A 23468-nucleotide genomic window follows, 5' to 3' on the forward strand; every position below is an offset into this window, starting at 1 on the left:
ACATAGTTATCCAGAGTTTGCGGCTTTAAGACCTTAAGTCACAGTAGAATAATTCAAAGATTGTAAGGATTTGAAATTAAGAATGAGAATATTAACATGCAAATGTTGCTTACTGGAATCCAATAAGGCCAGCAAATTTTGGATTGAATTAGGACAGCCATTGCAGTTTTGGATCATAGAGTGTACAGTAAAGAAGGTCAGTCAAGAGAGCATTGGAAAAGTGGAAAACCGGGAGATAATAAAGTTGTGTATGAGGATTTCATGAACAGAAGAACTTGGGTGAAACCTGGTAACCCAATTGAAGTGAAGTAGATGGTGTAATGGGAAAAGGTGCAGTTTAAAATAATTATACCTGGATTAGGGGATATTAGCTGCAGGGAAAGGTTGGACAGACGTGGATTGTTTTCTCTGGAATGCCGGAGTTTGCAGGGGGACCCGACAGAAGCATATCAAGGAAAAGTGGAGGTCACAATAGTCTGTAACATCCTCTCTCATTGCATCCCCTCTGTGATTCCTCCTGCTCTCCGGCTCTACGCACTATTCGTATCCCCTCATTATCACCGTTTACACAGCGGACAATGGACTATTGTGGGCTCCACCTTTCCTTGATCATCAGTGCTGACTTTGGTGTGTTTTTTTCATAATTTTTTTTTCATTTGCTCTTTGTACCATTTCATACTTTTTAGTTTCCCTCTGCCCTGACTCCAGTCTAAAAGGTCTTGACCCAAAACGTCATCTAGCCCGTTTTTCCAGAGATGCTGCCTGACCAGCTAAGTTACTCCAGCATCGTGTGTCTATCTTGAGCATCATTAAGTGTTGCTTGAAATTATCTTCCAACATTTTATGAATAATTGGGAATATTGATGAGGTAACACTGCCTGGATTATTTTTGTCCTGATTTTGTGTATATCGGTCAATATGTTTGCACTGTTTGGTAGTTGCTGGTGTTGTAACCGTATGGGAACAGATTGGCTAAAGGTCCAATTGTTAACAGCAAATCCTCAGCAGTTGGAGGCAGGTCAAGATGACATATAAGTTATATTTTCTCATCTCATCTAAATATAGTCACGAGTCCTGATCGTTGGTTCAAGTCTACAGTATTAGTGGTGCCTGTCACGTTTGTAGCATACTGCAGTTAATAAGCGAGTTCGGTATTCTGACTGTGCATGCCCAGGCAAAGGCCACTCAGCATAAACATTGCTGGAAGCAGTGGAGCTGTGTACTTATAGACCTTCATTTCATCTGTTTTTTCCAGCTTTGATTCTTCTTGGTAAGAAAATACTGCTTTCAAACTATTAATTAGTTGTATTTATTGTTCCTTTGTTAAAAGCTAAGATTATTTTGTTGTATTTATTGCTTTATGCTTTGGTGAGTGAGCAAGATCGCGCTCGTCCATGGTCGGGGTCGGGCCCGGTTCTCTAGCGTTGCGGGCGCTGTTGAGTTGCTGCTGGGCCGTCCCCGTCCCCTTCCAGATGTCCCGTCCCCATCCGGGGGCAACTGGAGATGGCCGGAGATGTCAGGCCAGGCTTGCAGCAGGTGCGGGGAGGAGGCGCTGTCTCCGGCTCCTGGGCGGCCGTTCCCCGGCTGGCCAAGGACCTCCTGCTGCGCCTCTCTTCTTGTCCAGTGGCTGTCAGTTGGCCCGCTCTGTGCTGGCGGGAGCTGGAGTTGGCTCTTGGACTAGAGTTGGCGCTTCTTCTCCGCGCTGGCTGTGGGCCAGGGGCCACTGAGGTCGTCGGTCCGTGGTCGCCCTGGTCGTCTCCGGCCAGGGACCTTCAGCTGCGCCTCTCTCCTTGTCCAGTGGCTGTCGGTTGGCCCTCTCGGTACTGGCAGGGGCTGGAGATTGGGCTGGAGTTGGTGCTTCTTCCCTGCGCTGGCTGTGGGCCTGTGTGGGCTTTCGCTTGGCCCGGCGGGACAGGCATAGTTGAGCTGGCGTTGGCACTTCTCTGCGATGGCGGTGGGCCTGGGGCCGCTGGTGTTCCATCATTCCGGGGCTTTCAGTTGGCCCGGCAGGACAGGCGTGGTTGAGCTGGGGTTGGCGCTTCTTCTCCGGCTGGCTGTGGGCCTGGGGCCGATGGTGTCCTGTCGTTCCGGGGCTGTCAGTTGGCCTGGTGGCACAGGCATAGTTGAGTTGGGGCTAGTGCTTCTACTACGTGCTGGCTGCGGTCCTGAGGCTGCTGGGGTCGCTGGTCCGTGGTCGCCCCGGATGTCTCCGGCCACCCCCCAGGCGGGGATGGGCCACTCGGGGGGGGTCCAGTGTCCAGCATTTGCGGTGCCGTGGACCCGGGTTCTACCCTGGCTGCAGAGGCGCTGGTCTGTGTGTGCGCTCTCCCCTGTCTCCCACTCGCATTTGCCCCCTCTCTCTCGCTGTGAAACCCCACTCTCCTGCTACCTGTTCCTTTGTAATGAGAGTTTTACACATAAATTATGAATAAAGATAAGAATTTATACACAGTTTCTTCAGCCAGCGCTTCGTTCGCTTTTTCTTTATGGTGAATGGTCTTTGCCAAAATCCCATGATTCCTTGCGTTTTTCAGAATACCGAACTCGCTTCTTACAGCTCAGAGACACTGGCTCAGTGGCATCCCAAAGTAAAAAACTGAGATCTGACGCAAGCTTAGAAAGCACCTCAACAGGTGCCAAGTGCTCTGATGATTCTCCCATCTTACATTGAAAAGGTGCCAAAGTGCACTAAAATGAGACTGACTCACAATGTGAGAACATCGACTCTGGCCATAGCAGAAAATTTCATTTGCCTGTATATAGGTATGTTACACAACTTACCTTCAGCGGCGCTGCAGTTCTGTCGCTGCACGTGTGCGCGACTTTGGCGCCTTTGAGAGGGGGGCGGGTTTAAAATGCGATTTTTCTGCAGCCTATTCAAATCGATCTCTGTCCGGCTGTTTAGTTGCTAAGAAAAATCGCTTCCACTGCCGTTTTATTAAGTTTATTAAAATTAGCGCTGGATCATTTAATTGTTGGAGTAAAATTAAAATCATCTTCAAATGGCGTCAATGCCGACAACGGGACGGATCTCACGTAGGGGACAAAGCAAGGTATGCCGTTTATATTTTCATATAAACTTGCTTCTAAGGATGCCTTTAATCAAAATTTCAAGTTGCGAAAATGTCATTGTAAATATACGAACCAGCAGTATTTTTCCTGCCGATATGGGGTTTAAATTCACTGCCACCGCAACGTTCCAAACCAGTGCATTCCACAAAATCCCATTTGCAAGATGATTTAAATGCCCATTAATTTACAGGAATTAAACACTAAATTCCTTTGGCCTATAATTTGATGACAATGAGATTTAAAAATCATGTTATATTGTGAATTCTTGTGTGAATGTTATTTGGATACTTAGGCTTTTTAAAAATGTTAACCCTTTCTTAAGAGATGGATAGATGTTTAGATCTAGTAATTGAATTTTGTAATTAGCTACAATTGGGTAACTAACTAATTATATGCTTTAATTTCAGGTCATCCAAGTAAGATTGTTTCATATTTGTTTCAGAATGCTTCAATCTATAATAACTGAAAATGTCATTCTGTTCTCTTAATTTTTAAGAAAGTTTTGGGCTTTTGACTGTCCTTGATCACAGCTTTGGTGTTAAGTCAATGGAAAAGCAATTTTGCAAGATGCTAATTTCCGAATATGAAAATGGCCATAACTTTTTTAATACTGAAGATATGAAAGTGAATTAGGTGTCAAATTAAACCTCTTTTTATGCTTTATCTGATGGGGTAAATTTCAGACTTGATTTTTAAAATCTCAAAATTTTCTAACATTGCTACTGTAGATGTTTCATTGCACCTGCCTGCACCTCACCCTACTCGTGTATTTGATAAGTCGCACTAGCTTCTCATTTTCACCCTACAGCTTACAATGGCCTGTTTCCTTTATCGTCGTTACATTTTTGCATATCTTTCAATCATTATTCTTTATCTCCACATATCGCCGTCTATATCTCTCGTATCCCTTATCCCTAACCAGTCTGAAGAAGGGTCTCGACCCGAAATGTCACCCATTCCTTCTCTCCAGAGATGGTGCCTGTCCCGCTGAGTTACTCCAGCTTTTTGTGTCTATGTGATAATAAACGCGTTGAACGGTGGGCATTCCCTCTACTTGCGGAGCTCGTGTAGGAAGCTTTACCGAAATTCCCGCACGAACTATCAAAAGCCAGTCCGTGTGCAGATCACCACCAACTTTCTCCTGCCGCTTCCTGCCTTCGCCAGCGCCGGGCTGGTTGAGACTCCCGCACCTGGGAAGCTGGGAACTGCTCTCCCTCCCCGAGTGAGCCCGGCACCCGCGCGGCCCCGAGCTTGGCCGTTGGTGTGTCCGTTGCACGAGCTGCAGGGGCCATCCCGCCAGAAGCGCAGCGCGAGAGTCCTCGCGCCTCATCCTTGCACCGCAGCCGCAGCTGAACCCGAGCTACAAAACTATGTTTCAAGCTGATTCTTTCCAAAGATTGATTCTTTCTGCCAATCCATGAAATGAAGTGGGACTTGCGGGTGGAAACTGCGCCGGTAAAGTATTCTAACCTGGACCTCGTCAATAACAATACCGTAACCGGAAGAGGATTGAAGAATTTACTGTTTAGAATTTATCATTTCAAGAGTTCAAGAGAGTTCAAGAGTCAATTTAATTGTCATTATTCTTTATCTCCACATTTATTGCACCTGCAGCAGTGATGAATCCTATCGCATAACCTATGAGTTAGAAAATAAATAGGTTTCTTGCTCATGATTAATGGCACACCTTAACAATCAGCACTTCAGGTTTCTTACAACTGAATATTACAAAAAAACAACGAAATTTCTAATTGTTAACATCCTTCACAATGTAATAGTGGTATAATTTAGACCAATATGATGGTTGAAGAACAACTGGTCTCTTAAAAATAGCGGAGTCAGGGGATGGGGAGAAGGCAGGAACGGGGTACAGATTGGGGATGATTGGGGTTGAATGGCCTCCTCCTGCACCTATTGTCTATTGTGTATTGTCTATAAACCAAAAATAGACACAGAATGCTGGAGTAACTCAGCGGGTCAGGTAACATCTCTGGAGAGAAGAAATGGGTGACGTTTCGGGTCGAGACCCTTCTTCAGACGTGTCACCTATTCCTTCTGTCCAGAGATGCTGCATGACCCGCTGAGATACTGCAGCATTTTCTCTCCCCTCCCCCTCTCTCCGTCACGGGAACGAAGCGCGGCCCCAAACTCCGCGTCACTCGCCAGCGTCATGACGTCACTGTTCCAGCGTGGCGGCGGTCGGCAAATGGTCACGTGGTGCGAGCTGGGAGGTGAAAGGGGAACGCGGGGCTGATTCGCAAATGGAGGACAGTGGGCTGTACCCAGTGTCGGCATTGGAAAGCAAGCGCTGAGAACCGGGCTGCCGGCGGCGGAAAGTAATCGAATTTAACCGGTAAGTGAGAGTGACATCGGCGAAACCTGGGCCAGAGATCTGAGGAAGGGTCACCCATTCCTTCTCTCCAGAGATGTTGCCTGTCCCGCTGTCCAGCATTTTGTGTCTGTCTTCTGCGCCCCATCAACACTCTGGACCCAATGGGTGTCTTGCAGCCTGTGCCTGGCTCTTGGGCACCAGAACGTATACGTGGGGTTGATCAGAGGTTTGTTCATTTGCAAATTGTACATGTCAACTTTGTCAACAACTCGGGCGGCCTGGGTGATAAAAAAATCAGATTGTTCATGAAATCGTAGATTAGAAAATAGATTGGTTTCGGATGGCGTCATTCAATCAACTCATCGTATCATTGCTTTGGAAGAGTTGACTTGTGCATCCCTGCATTGTGTCAGTAACTCATATCTTCCTTGTTTTTAATTAATTATCGAACTTCCGTTTCGAATTACGGAGGGAAACAGTTTGGCCCACCCATTCATGCTGACCAAACCAGTCTAATTTGCCAGTATTTGGGCCATATCCCTCTGGACCTTTCCTATCCACGTACCTGTCCAAGAGGATCGAACCTGCGGTGGTTAGGTACAGTAGTGGGAACTGTAATTGTGTTTTGTCAAAATAAAGTTTAGATGCGCAAGTGCTTGACTCAGTGATTTTTGACTGAAACTAGACTGGGGGAAGCTTAGAACAAGCAATTTACAAAAGTATCCAGAGAACTGGCCTCCACCGCCCTCTGAGGCAGTGAATTCTATCGACTCACAACTCTCTGTGTGGAAAAACTTTCCTCATCTCTGTTCTGGAATGGCTTACCCTTATTCTTAAACTGTGGCCCCTGGTTTTGGACTCCCCCAACATCGGGAACATGTTTCCTGTCTCTAGTGTGTCCAAACCCTTAATAATCTTATATGTTTCAATAAGATTCCCTCTCATCCTTCTAGACTCCAAGAGTATACAAGCCCAACCATTCCATTTTCTCTCAGCATATGACAGTCCCGCCATCCCGGGAATTTACCTTGTAAACATACGCTGCACTCCCTCAATAGCAAGAATATCCTTCCTCAAATTAGGGGACCAAAACTGCACACAATACTCCAGGTGTGTTCTCACTAAGGCCCTATACAACTGCAGAAGGACCTCATTGCTCCTATACTCAACTCCTCTCGTTATGAGGACCAACATTTGCTTTCTTCACTGCCTGCTGAACCTGCATGCTTACTTTCATTGACTGATGAACAAGGACCCCCAGATCCCGGTGTACTTCCCCTTTTCCCAACTTGTCACCATTTAGATAGTAATCTGCCTTCCTGTGTTTGCTACCAAAGTGGATAACCTCACATTTATCCACATTAAATTGCATCTGCCCACTCACCCAACCTGTCCAAGTCACCCTGCATTCTCATAGCATCCTATGCTACCTGCGCTACCTGCCCCCTCCACCTGTCTTCGTATCATCCACAAACCTGGGCACAATGTCATCCTGGGGGTAAGTCCACCTTGTCCAGGTGACTTATCCACCTTCAGACCTTTCAGCTTCCCAAATGCCTTCTCCTTAGTAATAGTGAGAGTCCCCTGACTCTCTGGAATTTCTGGCGTTTTACACTGCCTCCACTTTGATAGACTAACACAAAAACATGACAGTTCATGAGCCATTTCTTTGTTCCCCATTCCCTATTACTAATGTTGCAGTGTCATTTTCCAGCGGTTTAATGTCCACTCTTGCCTCTCTTTTATTCACTGTATATCTGAAAAAAAATTTGGTGTCTTCTTTATTTTTGGCTTGCCTACCTTCATATTTAATCTTTTCTCCCATTATTGCATTTTGAGTTGCCTTTGTTTTTTAAAAGCTTCCCAACACTCTGGCTTTTCACTAATCTTTGCTAGGTTATATGCCTTCTTGTTTGCTTTTATGCTGTCTTTGTCTTCCTTTGGAAGTCACGGTTATCTCATTCCCCCCTTAGTAAGTTTATTTCTCTTTGTCATAGTCATACAGCATGGAAACAAGCTCTTCGGCCCAACTTGCCCACACAGACCAACATGCCCCATCTACACTTGTCTCACTTGCCTGTGCGTGGCTCATATTCCTTCAAACCTATCCTCTCCATGTACCTGTTCAAATATATTTTAAATATGCTTGTACCTGTGACAACTACCTCCTCTGGCAGCTTGTTCTGTATACCCATCACCCTTTTGTGTAAAATAGTTGTCCCACAGGTTCCTATTAAATCTTTCTTGCCTCTCATTAAACCTGTGTCCTCTGGTTCTTGACCCCCCCCTATCTATTTATACACCTTTATAAGATCATCATCTTCCTGTGCTCCAAGGAATTAAGTCCTAGCCTGCTCAACCTCTCCCTATAGCTCAAGCCCTTAAGTCTTAGCAACACCCCCGTAAATCTTCTATGGATCCTTTCCTATAACAGGGTAACCAAAACTGAACGCAATACTATAAATGTAGCCTCACCTATGTCATATACAGCTGTAAAATTACCTCCCGACTTCTATACTCAATACTCTGACTGATGACGGCCAATGTGCCGAAAGCCTTATGGACCGCCTCTTTCTACCTGACATCACTTTCAATGAACTATGTACCTGCACTCCCAGATCCCTCTGGTCGACAACACTCCCCAGAGCCCTGTCGCTCACAGGTGTAGGACCTAGCCTGGTTAGACTTCCCAGAATGGAACACCTCACTCTTTGTTGTATTAAACTCCATCAACAATATTTCACCCGACCTGCCCAACCGATCAAGATCCTGTTGCAATTTTTGCCAACCATCTACACTATCTACAATAACACCCACTGTAATGTCATGGAGGATCTATTTATACACCTATTTATACACCTCAAGGAGGAGGAGCCATCCTGGGGAACGGCTGCTAACCAGCAGCTGTCCGTTCAATTCACTTTTTTTTATTAGTTTTTAGTGAATTGTGTCCTATGTTTGTTGGAGAATTTGACTTTTTTATGTGGGGGGGAAGGGGGAAACTATTTTCTAGGTCCCTACCTGGTCGATGAGGCAGCCTTTTCCCCAGGCTGCACCGTCGACCCGTCCTTGCGGCCTACCAGCGGGAGTGGAGCGGCATTTTCCAGGCAGGAACCGCCCAGCACCTTCAGCTTCGGTGGCGGCACAGTGCTGGAGCGCTATCGCGGAGCGGGCGATGCCTTGCCTGGGTCGTCGCGCCGTATGCTGAGACCGTGATCAACACCGTCGAGCTGCGGGGCTGTGGAGCGGCCAGCCGTGGGCGGCGACGCCGATTTTAACATCGGGAGCCTCGGAGCACCAACCGACGTGGCCCTGTCGCCCTTGGAATGCCACGGACTCCGGTAGGGAATCGGCCGTTCGAGCCGTCCCAGCCGCTGTGAGGACTCTCCCGACGCCGGATCAACACCACCCGGCGAGAACGGCCAGGAACATCGGGCCTCCATAGAGGCAACTGTGGAGGCCTCAATAGGCCTGACTATCGGAGAACTGGGGATGGGGACTGGACACTGTGCCAATGGTTACCACTGTGGGGGGATGGGTTTTTTTGTGTGTAAATTATTATTTTATTCTGTGTCCAAGATGGCTGCCGGAAGGGAGAGTGTACGCTGGTGCGCTTTAGCTGCCGCTGGTCTCTTCATATTGTGTTTTTGACTTTTTGTCTTTGGATTGAATTCTGTCTTTAATTTGCGTACTGGTGATGTCTTTACTATTTATTTCATTCCGCTTACATGTTTTTACTCTATTTGCTAAATTTTGTAAGGTGTCCTTGAGACTCTTGAAAGGCGCCCATAAATAAAATTTATTATTATTATTATTATGGGATGAAAAGATCCTGTGTCTTTAAATTACTCCCAGAAACTCCTGCCGCTGCTGCTCCATTGTCAATTCTGCTAGGGTCCCCTTCCAATTAAACTTTAGCCAACTACTCGTGCTTGTGTAGTTACTTTTACTCAACGTTAATACCGGAAAATGGAAAACTGTTGTCAAGGTGTGTAGCCTGACTTTGACCCTGAAGAACTGCAATAAATAGACACACCCTAAAGTTAATTGCGATGGAAATTCGTATAGTTTGCGTATCTGCTTTCAGATCGGAAGAAATTAACATAATCTTCTTTCTATGTTGATAGTTTAATTACTTGAGGTATTTTTTTTTCTGAGAGTTGAAGGGGGGGGAGGGGGAAGGGGAGGGGAAGGGGGGAAGGGGGGGGAAGAAGTGTAGTCCAGATATGCATGGGAGTCAGTGGGTTTATAGTAGATGTCGGTCAGTAGTCTGTTACCTGCGATGGAGATAGTGTGGTCTAGAAACGGTAGAGAGATGTCTGAAATGGTCCAGGTGAATTTGAGTGCCGGATGGAAGTTAGTGGTGAAAGTCGGAGGTAGAATTGTACGTGGCAGTAAATCTGGATTTCATAAGAAAACTAAAGCGGAGTTAGACCTCTTAACACTTCAACCATACCCACCATTCAATATGATCATGATTCATTTGATGCGGGTTGCATTTCCACTTTGCCAGTTCACTGTTGCCCTCAGCTCAGAGTAGAGAGAAATAGGGTATGTAGAGAGAAAATTGCGTATGTAGGCAGCAAGAATCAAGTGTATGTTCATGGGCCTAATAATGCCTGCATGTTCCTTTAATGCTATTATGCTTTAGCAGAAACTTGATGTGCTTTTGGCATGTGGTACAGTCAAATTCAGTAACAAGTTGATTGTGCTTGTGAAAATGAAAGAAAACAGAAAGGCGATTAAGGTCAACAACATGGATGAATAGTGTCAAAGAAGTCCATGCTGCATCACTGCAGGAACTTAACCATGTAGTTGATGACAAGTTGTCCATCAGTTCATTACAAGTTGACACCAATCTCATGGCACTTGAGCTAAATGTGAAGGGGAAGAACGCATGAACATTGGATTGGAAAAATTCAGTCTGTATCAAGGGCTGACTAGATGTGTTGAATGGAATGAACTGCAGATGCTGATTTACACTGAAGATAGGGCAGACTTTTCAGGTGAGTCAGAGGACCCTGACAATCTTTTCAGCTGTGGCAAAGGTTCACTTGCACCACCTCCAACCTCATCTACTGTATCTGCTGTTCCAGGTGTAGACTCCTAAATATCGGTGAGACCAAGCCCAGGCTTGGTGATCGTTTCGCTGAACACCTCTGCTCAGTCTGCCTAAACCTACCTGATCTCTCGGTTGCAAAATACTTTAACTCCCCCTCCCATTCCCACATTGACCTTTCTGTCCTGGGCTTCCTCCATTGACAGAGTGAGGCCAAGGCAAATTCACCTCATATTTCGCTTGGGCAGTTTACACCCCAGCGATATGAATATTGACTTCTCTAACTTCAAGTAATACCCTTGCTTTCCATCCCTCCCCCTTTCCGGATCTCTGACCAGCCTGATTGACCCCAATTACATTTTAACAGTTTGCTTTGTTGTCATATTCTCCTAGCTAACAATGATCTATTCTACATTTTCCTTGATCTCTATCCCCTCTCGTGTCTTGTTCTCACACCTTACACTTCCTTATCTCTGTGTCTCCCTCTCCCCTGACTGTCAGTCTGAAAATGGGTCTCGACCTGAAACGTCACCCATTCCTTCTATCCAGAGATGCTGCCTGGCCCGGTGAGTTACTCCAGCATTTTGTGTCTAACTAAGTACTGACTAGACTACTGTGCTTATGTTTCCAATTTTCTTTGCTACATCCTAAATGGTGGAGCTACTCAAAGCTCCATACTAGTTTAAACATATAGAATAGGTAGTAAAATGTATAATTGAATGTGGATTTGTGTTAAGAATAACAACTCTGTGCACCAGAGCAAATATTTTGCATCAAATTATAAAGGAGATGAAAATGATCTAAATGCTTACCTTTTTAACTGTGTACTAGTCGAAGTGGGACCCATTCATTGGGAGGCCTGGTTCCCCCAACACAACCCATTCCGCAACGCAATATTCCACCACTCACACAACCTGTTCCCCCAAATCAATGTTCCACTACTCAGGGGAGTGGGGGGGGGGGGGGGGGGGGGGGGGGGGGGGTGGGTGGTGGGATGAAGGGGAGTGGGGATGGGAGGGGGGCGGTCGCATCAGACGCAGGTCCCACTCTGCTCACCCAACACCTTCAGCTTTCCGCCTCACGGATCAACATCAGCAGATCCCGGTCCCACTACAGATTCACTCAGGGGCTTCCAGTTCAACTCAGCAGCTTCCGGCTCGTCATGCTGGTCGCCGCAGAAGCAGCCCGCTTGCTGCTCACTCTCTGCAAGCTGCTCACTCTTTGCAAGCTGCACACTCTCCACAAGCTGATCAACACACTCCGCCCCTTCAGCTTTTTATTTCTTCGCCTCCGTTATTGACAGCAGTTGCCGGAGGGGCGTTTTTTTTACGATTTTTAGTCCTTCATAACTTTTGTACTATTTCACAAATAGATCTGAACAAAACGTATTTGACGTAGCAGAGGCGAGTGAGTAACGTGGCGAAAAATCGTAGCGCTATGGGGGATTGTTTTTGTGCAAATTTAAAAACAACGCAAAGCGGAAGAGGACAAGATGAGAATTTCAGTATTAGTATAAATAGATGTGACTGAGAATTGGGGTTTATTTTGGTTACTTTTGATCACCTTTAAATAATATTTATTAACATACAAAGCTGTTTTTATTGTGTGGACGTACCATCTTCAACAAATTTGTTTTGTTTTGATTGACAGTGAGCCTGTACTGGTCAGCGGAAGAGAGCTGTGGCTTCTGTCATCATTGGTGAGCTGTGTGAAGACGTGAGCATGGACGCAGCATATGCAGAAGATGATATTTCTATTTTGAATCATGAAGAAGCAAGCCCTGAAGCAACAGCTTTCAGGTTTAGTCCTGTTGCAGGTTCTTCAGGTGATGAATCTGTCGGTTCCCACTTTGCACTTGTCACAGCCTACGAAGATATCAAAAAACGATTGAAGCAAACGGAGAGTGAAAATTCTTTGTTGAAGAAAAAAGCTCGGATTCTGGAGGAAAGGGTAAATTATTTTGTGTTGAATTGTAGAATTTATTAGTTTTGAAATTAGCAAAATATTAATATGCAATGATATTGACAATTTGCCTCTTTGTTCCAACCTTGTCTCCTAGCTCTGTCTCCCAGCCACCTTTCTTTTCCTCTCATAGAAACATAGAAATTAGGTACAGGAGTAGTAGCAAATGGCAGAATAGTTTGTGAAATTTACCGTGGTTATTATTGGGTCTTTCATCTGTCAGCCTCTCTTTGAGAGACATGTCTATGAACGACTAAATATTATTAAAGAGGAATCATAGAAACATAAAAAATAGGTGCAGGAGTAGGCCCTTCGAGCCTGCACCGCCATTCAATATGATCATGGCTGATCATCCAACTCAGTATCCCGTACCTGCCTTCTCTCCATACCCCCTGATCCCTTTAGCCACAAGGGCTACATCTAACTCTTAAATATAGCTAATGAACTGGCCTCAACTACCTTCTGTGGCAGAGAATTCCAGAGATTCACCACTCTCTGTGAAAAATGTTTTTCTCATCTCGGTTCCCCCTTATCCTTAACTTAAATCCTTAAGATTTCCACCTTATCCTTAAACTGTGACCCCCTTGTTCTGGATCGTTCAACCACTTGATCTCCCCTGAAAAAACTTGCAGTCCCTCACCTTAACCTCTACTCTTGTTTCTCCATCCCCATCTGGAACTTTGCTGTCTCTGACCTCCACCTTCTTTCAAACCCCACTGTCTCCACCTCTATTTAGGATCTTTAGGCAAAATATAGCTTAATAATACCTTGAAACTACAGGTAGAAAATTAATTCCCTATTATTCTTTATAAAATAAAGAAGCATTTTAGGGTCGAGTCAATTCTCTGATGTAGAGATTGAGAAATGTCCAATTTCACGCTTGTCTAGAAGAGAAATGAATACTTGGAGACACAATAAATGCAGTAAATGTTTTTGCATCTGATTTTTCCGAGGACATTGTGGGAAACTGGAGAGGAAAATTCGGGAGCCCTTGGTTGAAATTTATGAGTCGTCCTTAAATACAGGATAGGTGCCAGAAGACTGGAGGGTGGCAAATGTTGTGCCTCTTTTCAAGAAGGGCTGCAGGGAAAATGCTGGGAACTATAGGCCGGTGAGCTTAACATCTGTAGTTGGTAAGTTACTAGAGAGTATTCTGAGGGATGGGTTATACAGGCATTTGGATGAGCAAAGGCTGATTAGGGATAGTCAACATAGTTTTGTACGTGGGAGGTCATGTCTCCCCCAAATCTGATTTTTTTTTTAAGACTGGCCAAAAAGGTCGATGAGGGCAGAGCTGTAGATGTTGTATACATGGATTTCAGTAAGGCATTCGACAAGGTTCTACATGGTCTGCTGCTCTGAAAGGTTAGATCGCGTGGGATCCAAGGAGAGATAGCTGAATGGATAGCAAATTGGCTCCATGGAAGGATGCAGAGGCTGATGGTGGAAGTTTAAAGGCCTGTGACTAGTGGTGTGCCTCAGGGTTCAGTGCTGGGCCTGTACTGTTTGTCATCTACATCAACGATTTGGATGAGAACATATAGGGCAAGATTAGCAAGTTTGCTGATGATACAAAAGTGGATGGTTTTGCAGATAGCGAAGGTGGTTGTGAAAGATTGCAGCACGATCTGGATGGATTGGCCAGGTGGGCTGAGGAATGGTTGATGGAATTTAATACAGAGATGTGTGAGGTGTTGCATTTTAGAACGTCTAACAAGGGCAGGACCTACACAGTAAATGGTAGACCTCTGGGTAGATTTGTCAAGCAGAGGGATCTAGGAGTACAGGTGCATTGTTCCTTGAAGGTCAAGTAGCAGGTAGATAAAGTGGTCAAAATGGCTTTGGCACATTGGCCTTCATTAGTCAGAGTATTGAGTATAGACGTTGGGAGGTTATGTTACAGTTGTATAAGAGGTTGGTGAGACCGCATTTAAAATATTGTGTTCAATTCTGGGCACCATGTTACAGGAAAGATATTGTCATGGTTGAAAGGGTTCAGAGAAGATTTACAAGGATGTTGCCAGGACTGGAGGGTCTGAGCTATCGGGAGAAGTTGAGGAAGCTGGGTCTCCTTGGAGCGCAGGAGGATGAGGGGTGATCTTATAGAGGTATGAAATCCTAAGAGGATGGGACTAGTGTATCTGAGACATGTTGGCCAGTGTGGGCAAGTTGGGCCGAAGGGCCTGTTTCCACACTGTATCACTCTATGTATTGTGAGTACTGCTGGCGAGATCGTTATTTATCATCCACTCATAATTACCCAAACTAAAACGTTTGAGCAAAAAACAAGGCTGGAGGATCTCTGTCGGGCAGCATCTATCGAGGGAAATAGATAGACAATGTTTTGGGACAGGATTCTTCTTCAAGACTGGATTGAAGGCAAGATAGGTGGTAGAAAGAGGTAAGGGAAAGAACTGGCAACGATAGGTGGATGAGGGGTTGATTGGCAGATGAGTCAGGTAGTGGAGGGAAGGCTGGAGATTGTTGCAAATACTGGAGTGATATGTGGGGAAGAGAAAGGGTTGCAGATAATAGAATCTGATAAGAAAGAAAGGTGAGGAGTGAAATGCAGAACCAGAGGGAACGATAGTAGATAGTTTGAAACGGGGGAGACGAAAGAGGGACACCAACAGTCTTGGAGTGGGTGATTACCAAAAGGATAAGGAGAAAGTAACTGAGATAGAGGGGTGTGAGGAAGAGTAGAAAGAAAGGTATGTGTGTGTGAGGACCTAGTTAGATCAGTAGAAGTGAGAGTGGATGGGGGGGGGAGAATTGGTTACCTGGAGTTGGAGAATTTAATGTTCATTCAGTTGTAGGCTACCCAATCAAAATATGATTTTCTATTCTTAAAGTTTGCACCTGCAGGGGAGCAGAACGGAGACAGACAGGTCAGTATGGGAATGAGAAAGTGGGAAATCCATCTAGTCATGGCAGACACAGTGCAAGTGTTTCGCACTATGGCATGCTTGGTATTGCCGATGTCGAGGTGGCCACATTGAGAACAGCACATGCAATAGACAAGGTTGGAGGAAGTGCATGAGGGTGAGAACAAGGTTTGCCAGGCAGAAGATAGTTAGACTCAGTGGGTCAGAAAGCATCTCTGGAAAAAAAAAAAGAATAGGTGACGTTTAAGGTCAAGACCCTTCATCAGACTGTTGAAGGGTCTCAACCCGAAATATCACCTATTCCTTTTTTCCAGAGATGCTGCCTTGCCCACTGAGTTACTCCAGCATTTTGTGTTTATCTTCGATGTAAACCAGCATCTGCAGTTCCCTCTTGCATAAAAGATAATCTTAGTCGAGGCAAACTGGTTAAATCTTTATTCTTGGAAGAAATTGAAGTCCTTGATGTCTTCCTGTTTGGGAATTGAAGTGTAAAGCAACTGGATGTCCATGGTGAAGAAAAGGTGGAGGCGGCCAAAGTCTTGTGAGAGTGTGTGAGGTGTTTTGGATTTAGGTGGGAATGGACTAGTCAAAGGAAGGACAAGATAGAGTTGAGGTACTTGAATACGTAGGAAAGAAACCCTTCTTCAAACCAAGATGCTGGTTTGAAGAAGGGTTTCGACCCAAAACATCACCCATTCCTACTCTCCAGAGATGCTACCATTGAGTTACTCCAGCATTTTGTGTCTATCTTTGAGGTACTTGAAGATGTGTTCAGTGGAACAAGAGCAGCAGAAATGATTGGCCTACCATGACAGCCCTATTGATGGATCTTGGGTAAGAGGCAAAAACATGCCTTGCGGAGCAGGAGTTCTCTCAGGTTGGAAGCCGTGGAGAGGTGATTGCCAGAACTGATGAGAACTGTGATGGTTAGGGAGACGGTGGCCTGGTATTTGTTGGTGGGATCAGGATCAAGGGGTAGGTACAAGGTGGTGCCCCGAGAGCTGTCGCCTAGCCTCAACAAGATAGAGGTCAGTACACCAGACTATAATAGTGCTGCCCTTGTCATCGAGTCTTAGAGACATGCAGGACAGACACTTCGGCCCAATTTGCCCCAGTGGACCAAGTTGCCACATCTATGCTAATCGCACTGCAATGACCCATATTCCTCTCAACCTTTCCTATCCTTATACTTGTCCAAATGTCTTTCAAATGTTGTGATTGTATCTGTCTCGAGTACCTCCTTTGGCAGCTTGTTCCATTATTCCAGCACCTTCCGTGTGGATATAGTTATTCCTCGGGTTCCTATTAAATATTTCCCTCCACCTTAAACCTATGTCCTCTGGTTCTTGATTCCCCAACTCTGGATAAAACTGGATTTACCATACCTATTTCCCTCATAATTTTATACTGTTCAATAAGATAACCCCTCAGCTTCTTGTTCTCCAAGGAACAAAGTTCTAGCTTGCCTAACCTCTCCCTATACCCTAGGCCCTCAGTTTCTGGCAACATCCTTGTAAATTTTCTCAGCATTCCAGTTTGCAAATAATTGGAAAATTGGTTGTGTAGAACAGCAAATAGATTTGTCTAAAGCAACAGCATATTATAGACTCAGCGGATGAGGCAGCATCTATAGAGCGAAGGAATAGGTGACGTTTTTGGGTTGAGACCCTTCTTTCAGACTGATGTGGGGGGGGGGGGGGGGGGGGGAAAGAAAGGATGAGGCAGAGACAGTGGCCTGGCCCAAAGCCTACTGTCTCCGCCAGTGATGGAAATCGCTATCAAAATATGGAGGGGATGGGGGACGCAATTTATTGGCGGCCGCGTGCGCATGCGCACATTCACACACACGCGAGGCTTCGAAGGCTTCTGTTGTGGGCCCTGTGAATGGTAATTACAGTTCAATCTCATGCTAAATGCAGCTCAACCCTGCCTGTCTCGCCGGGTTAACCTACAGCCCTGCCTGGACTGATGGAATACCAGCCCAGAGCTGTGGAGCTAGCACTGCTTCTCCGCACTGGCTGTAAGCCTGGGCTAAATTTTCCTTAATTCCAGGCAGGGCTGTAGGTTAACCCGGCAGGAGAGACAAAGTTGAGCTGGGTGTAGTGCTGCTTCTCTGTGCTGGCTGTGGGCACCACGCCCGTCTGACTCCCGACGTCTCTGGCCACCCCCAGGCGTGGGGGGCACTCGGGTGGGGACGGGGATGGTCCAGTGGCAGTTCGACAGCGATGGCAGCGCCGGAGAGCCGGCCGGGATCAATCCTGGCTGCGGATGAGGCGCTAGTCTGTGTCCAGGGCTGCCATTGTGACCCTATGACCTGGACACATCTCCATCCTGCAATCACCGCAGTCTATCCTCAGTCCCACCCCCCTACTTCCGCCTCTGACCAACACCTCCCCCCTCCGATCATCGTGCTGAATCATCATGTCCCGCCCCCATTGCCTGCTGACCAACGTCTCTCCAATCGGTGCCCTCGATCATCAGTCCCACCCCCACTGTCTTGCGGAAAGAGGAGATTTCACCGAGTTTTAAAATCCGGATTACAAAAGATAGGGGGATCGTCCCCCACCTCTCAAAACAGACGGGGGGGTGGGCATGTGTCCCCTGCCTCCCTCGCTCTCCTCCCCTCCCCCCCCCCCCCCCCCCCCCCCCCCCGGGTTTTCCACCACCGGCCTTCGCCGCTTCCTTTCTTCTTTCCGCCCTCCACCCCCCTATTCCTTTGCTCCATTGATGCTGCCTCACCCGCTGAGTTTCTCCAGCATTTTTGTCTACCTTTGATTTTTTTCCAGCATCTGCAGTTCTTTCTTAAACAATACAGCATATTATAGATAGCTGGGAATTTTGGCAGAGCAATCACAAATTAAATTTAATCCTGGCAAGTGTGAGGTGATGCATTTTCAGAGTGCAAACAATGGTAGGATGTACACAGTGAATGATAGGTCTCAAGGGAGTAATAAAAGCAAGGAACTTGGTGTATACTCATCCCTGAATGTGGCGGCACCATTAGATATTGCGGCGATTAAGGTATATGGGTGCTTGCTTTCATTAGCCAGAGTATAATCTATTTTATATTACTAAATCTCTGTTCTTGACCGCTTTTTGCCGTCTGTGCTGCAATTTGTGAGAGAACGCCGCCACCTACGGCCATCATTTTTGGTCACCTTGCTCGGAGCCCCCCTCCGCCGCATGTGTACCGAGGATTTTTCCCGTGGATGAAAAATGACAGAGATATTCATGTTTTTACAAAATTGCCCATTCTCTCTGCTGCCCCCGCTGGCGGCAGCGGGGAGGGACTATAAAACCAGGAAGTGGTGTGCCTCACTTGCTCTTCAAGATGGAGGAAGGCAGAGGGTCACGTTTCTCTGAGCTGTGAATAACACTAAACACATGTCTGCTCAAAATTGAGTGCCCTTAGTGGTTCTAAAATGCTTGCAAAAAGTGTCTATTGGTTCTAAAATGTTTGCAAAAAGTGTATATCTTCTATATTACTAAATCTCTGTTCTTGACCGCTTTTGGCCGTCTGTGCTGCGATTTCCGAGAGAACGCCGCCACCTACGGCTGTCATTTTTGGCCACCTTGCTCAGAGCCCCCCTCCGCCGTATGTGTGCCGAGGATTTTTCCCGTCGGTGAAAAATGACAGAGATCCAGCATCATACGGGAGGGCTGGCCCCTAACGCAATATTCCACCTCTCCACCAATTCCAATATTGCTGGCCAGTGGGGGGGGGGTTTCTGGAGCGCTAGTATGTGTGTTGTGGGTCAAAGGGACTGGCTTCCAGACATTGTGGGCTGAATGGATTCTTGGGCTGGCAGCTCAGTCACTCTGGCCGGGCAGCTCAGTCACTCGGGCTGTTGTGCACTGAAGGAACTGGTTTCCAGAGGGCTAGTATGGACATTGTGGACTGAATGGATTTTTGGACTTGCAGTTCACTAAGTCATGGGTGGTGGGCTGGCACTTCAGTCACTTACAGCTGGTGGGCTGGCATTTCACTTACTCATGGCTGGTGGGCTGACAGCCCAGTCACTCACAGCTGGTGGTGGCAGTTCACTCAGTCACCCCTCTTCCCGTCTCCCCCCCACTCTGCTCCATGCCATTCCCCTCCCCCACACGCATTCAGTCCATCTCCCCCCATGCACTCTTAGTGGCTCTCCACACACACACACACACATTCACACAGACACACACACAAAGATACTCAGACACTTAAGCAGACACACACTCAGACACACACACACAGAGACACTCATACACAGAGACAGTCAAACACTCACATACACATACACTCACATGTACACACACTCATACATAGACTCATCCACATGCACAGACACTCACACACTCATCGGCAGGCACTCACACATACGCACGCACAGACAGACGATGCGCACACACACTTTAGAAGCAAGAGATACTATCTGCAAGCATTTTAGAACCAATAGACATTTTTTGCAGGCTTTAGAACCAATAGACATTTTTTGCATGCTTTAGAACCAATAGACATTTTTTTTGCAAGCTTTAGAACCAATAGACATTTTTTTGCATGCTTTAGAACCAATAGACATTTTTTGCAAGCTTTAGAACCAATAGACATTTTTTGCAAGCTTTAGAACCAATAGACACTTTTTTTTGCAAGCTTTAGAACCAATAGACATTTTTTGCAAGCTTTAGAACCAATAGACATTTTTTGCAAGCTTTAGAACCAATAGACATTTTTGCAAGATTTAGAACCAATAGACATTTTTTTGCAAGCTTTAGAACCAATAGACATTTTTTTGCAAGCTTTAGAACCAATAGACATTTTTTTGCAAGCTTTAGAACCAATAGACATTTTTTGCAAGCATTAGAACCAATAGACATTTTTTTGCAAGCTTTAGAACCAATAGACATTTTTTGCAAGCTTTAGAACCAATAGACATTTTTGCAAGCTTTAGAACCAATAGACATTTTTTTGCAAGCTTTAGAACCAATAGACATTTTTTGCAAGCTTTAGAACCAATAGACATTGTTGCAAGTATTTTAGAACCAATAGAGGCATTTTTTCCTAGGTTTAGAACCAATGACATTTTTGCAAACATTTTAGAGCCAACAGACACTTTTTGCAAGCATTTTAGAACCACTAAGGGCACTCTCATTTGAGTAGACATGTGTTCAGTGTTATTCACAGCTCAGAGAAACGGGACCCTCTGCCTTCCTCCATCTTGAAGAGTGAGTGAGGCACACCACTTACTGGTTTTATAGTCCCTCCCCCATGCCGCCATCGGGGGCAGCAGAAAGAATGGGAAATTTTGTAAAAACATTAATATCTCTGTCATTTTTCATCGACGGGAAAAATCCTCGGCACACATGCGGCGGAGGGGGGCTCTGAGCAAGGTGGCCAAAAATGACAGCCATATGTGGCGGCGTTCTCTCAGAAATCGCAGCAAGAGATGGCCAAAAGCGGTCAAGAACAGAGATTTAGTAATATAGATATACACTTTTTGCAAACATTTTAGAACCAATAGACACTTTTTGCAAGCATTTTAGAACCACTAAGGGCACTCACATTTGAGTAGACATGTGTTCAGTGTTATTCACAGCTCAGAGAAACGTGACCCTCTGCCTTCCTCCATCTTGAAGAGTGAGTGAGGCACACCACTTCCTGGTTTTATAGTCCCTCCCCGCTGCCGCCAGCGGGGGCATCAGAGAGAATGGGCAATTTTGTAAAAACATTAATATCTGTCATTTTTCATCGATGGGAAAAATCCTCGGCACATGCAGCGGAGGGGGGTTCTGAGCAAGGTGGCCAAAAATGACAGCCGTAGGTGGCGGCGTTCTCTCAGAAATCGCAGCACAGACGGCCAAAAGCGGTCAAGAACAGAGATTTAGTAATATAAGAAGATAGATAGATATGGGAGCTAGATAGGGTAGATGGTTAAAATCCTTTTCCCCAAGCCGGGGCAAAGCATAAAGGTGAGAAGGGGGAGGTTTAGAGGGAATCTGGGGTGGGGGAGGAAGATCCCCTCACAACATTTAAAAAGCACCAGGACAAGAACTTGAATTGCCATGGCAAGGAATACTCTGGAAGCACTGCAGCTAAATTGAACCAATGTAGGTGTACTTTGTTTGAAAGATGCAACCAGCACTTTTTCAGTTTAGCACTTTGTTTTGTTATGGTAATTTAAGACCTAATTTCTGACTTGTCGGAATATGAACAGATGATGGATGATTTATGTGAACTGCTGCTTAAAAAAAAAACTTTTTTTGTTCCATGCATCCAGCTTCTTAATGCATCTATGGACAAAGAGAAAGGTTTTTTCGGACAGGAGGAGGTGAATAAAGCTTACCAGGTTTATCGGGAAGTCTGCATTGAAAGAGACAAGATGAGACAGAAACTGGAAAGAATGGTAGTATCCAATAATGTGTCTTGGTATTGTGTTCCAGTTACAATAAGTAGAAAGGCGTGTTTAAATGAAATATCAAGAGAATGTTTTGTGGTGTATGATTAATTTAATGTAAATTTTAAATTTGATTTAAATGTACAAATACAGCTGGTAATTTTGAATTTATTGTTGTGTTCGTGACCTTTTATCATGTCCTATGAGTTGTCAGGAAAATGGTAACTTGGGGTATTTGCAGGCTCTCCTATGATGACAAATGGAGGGAGATTTTTATGAAATTGTGTTGATATTTTTTATGTTCTCTTCTGATTCTATTGTATCCTGTTTGTGATAAGTTTATTTTCCCAACTAGCCATGCGATCATCAAACATTGACTGTACATTTTGTGTTTTTTTTTTTTTAGTGTGATATACAATTTAATGAAGTGAAAATCTTGCAGATGTACTTATTTTCAATGTAAAAAAATAAATTTGTTTTATAAAGGTCAAGGATCAGATGGATTCTGTCCGAATTCTGAATGAAACGCTACAGGCTAAAGAAGTAGAAATTCTTCAGCTACGAAGTGAAGTTGAAACCAATCAAGGTGAATTTTTCTAGGATATAACATTTAAAAACATCATTGCGTTTGTTGCAAAAAATGCAGTCTAACCAGTCTAGGAGAATATGATTATAAAGTAGCAATGAATATTTTACATTTTGTTTACCCTAACTGTCATTAATGTCTCAGATTCAATCTTTGAGTTATGGCTTGTATTATTTGACCTTGGCTCAGTAATTGTGAAGGCTCATGTCATACAACATGAAAATAAGCCCCTCAACCCAACTTGCCCATGTGCTCACCAAGATGCCCCATCTACACTAGTCCTGCCTGCATTTGGCCCATATCCCTCTAAACCTTTCCTATCAATTAACCTGTCCAAATAAATGAATGTTGTTATAGTATCTGCCTCAGCTACCTCCTCTGGCAGCTTGTTCCATGTACCCACCAATCTGTGTGTGAAAAGGTTTCCCCTTGGGTCTCTATTAAGACCTTTCCCCTCTCACCTATCCCCTGGGTCTTCATTCCCCAATTCTGGGTTAAAGACTGGATTTTACCTGTTCCCCTTATAAATTTACACACATTCTCCTCATGATCTTATACATTGTATTGTATTTTAATGACCACACAGCCAGGCTGGTGGAATTTGTTATCAGTACAGCTCGGTACAGGTTCCAACATTTCATCAACATTAAACATATAACATAGATATACATACAGACAGACACATTACATAATACATAAGGGCCATGCTTATTCTTATTCCTCACCGTACAGAATTTAACATGTTAATTGCAGTGGGAATGAAACTGTTTTTGAAGCGGTTTGTTTTGGAGGCAATTGTCCTGTAATGCCTCCCAGGACAAGGGCAGTAGCTGAAAGGCATAGTGTGCAGGATGAGTAGGATCAGAGATGATCTTGCGGGCTCTGTATAGTGTCCGTTTGTGATAAAGTGATTCAAGGGATGGTAGGGGTAAGCCAATAATTTTTGATGCTCTGTTGATGATGCGCTGTAATTTCTTCCGGGAGAGTGAGTCGAGACTGCCGAACCAGACTGTGATGGATGAAGTGAGGATGCTTTCGATGATGGCTGTATAGAAGCGGAGCATGAGATGAGACCTTACTCTGAACTTCCTGAGCTGTTGGAGATGGAAAAGTCTTTGCTGGGCTTTTCCATAGATGTGGTCTGCGTTTGTCCTCCATTTGAGGTTGTTGCTGATGTGGGTTCCAAGGAGTTTGAATGTGT

The 23468-nt window shown here is 45.2% G+C and overlaps 2 protein-coding genes across 2 annotated transcripts in view; one reads left to right on the top strand and one right to left on the bottom strand.

Annotated features, from left to right (window-relative positions):
- LOC129712134 (zinc finger CW-type PWWP domain protein 2-like) overlaps positions 1-4571 on the bottom strand; it is a 75660-nt gene extending 71089 nt beyond the window's left edge. The window contains exon 1 of the mRNA XM_055660352.1: positions 4154-4571. The gene's annotated coding sequence lies outside the window, so the exon portion shown is untranslated. The remainder of the gene's footprint in view (positions 1-4153) is intronic.
- A 696-nt stretch (positions 4572-5267) lies between these two features.
- Positions 5268-23468, top strand: part of azi2 (5-azacytidine induced 2) — a 59288-nt gene continuing 41087 nt past the window's right edge. The window contains exons 1-4 of the mRNA XM_055660373.1: positions 5268-5425; positions 12114-12413; positions 21565-21690; positions 22168-22267. Coding sequence (XP_055516348.1) covers positions 12186-12413; positions 21565-21690; positions 22168-22267 — 454 coding nt within the window. The 5' untranslated portion in view covers positions 5268-5425; positions 12114-12185. The remainder of the gene's footprint in view (positions 5426-12113; positions 12414-21564; positions 21691-22167; positions 22268-23468) is intronic.

This window comes from Leucoraja erinacea, chromosome 2 (assembly GCF_028641065.1).
Source record: "Leucoraja erinacea ecotype New England chromosome 2, Leri_hhj_1, whole genome shotgun sequence".
Taxonomy (NCBI): domain Eukaryota; kingdom Metazoa; phylum Chordata; class Chondrichthyes; order Rajiformes; family Rajidae; genus Leucoraja; species Leucoraja erinaceus.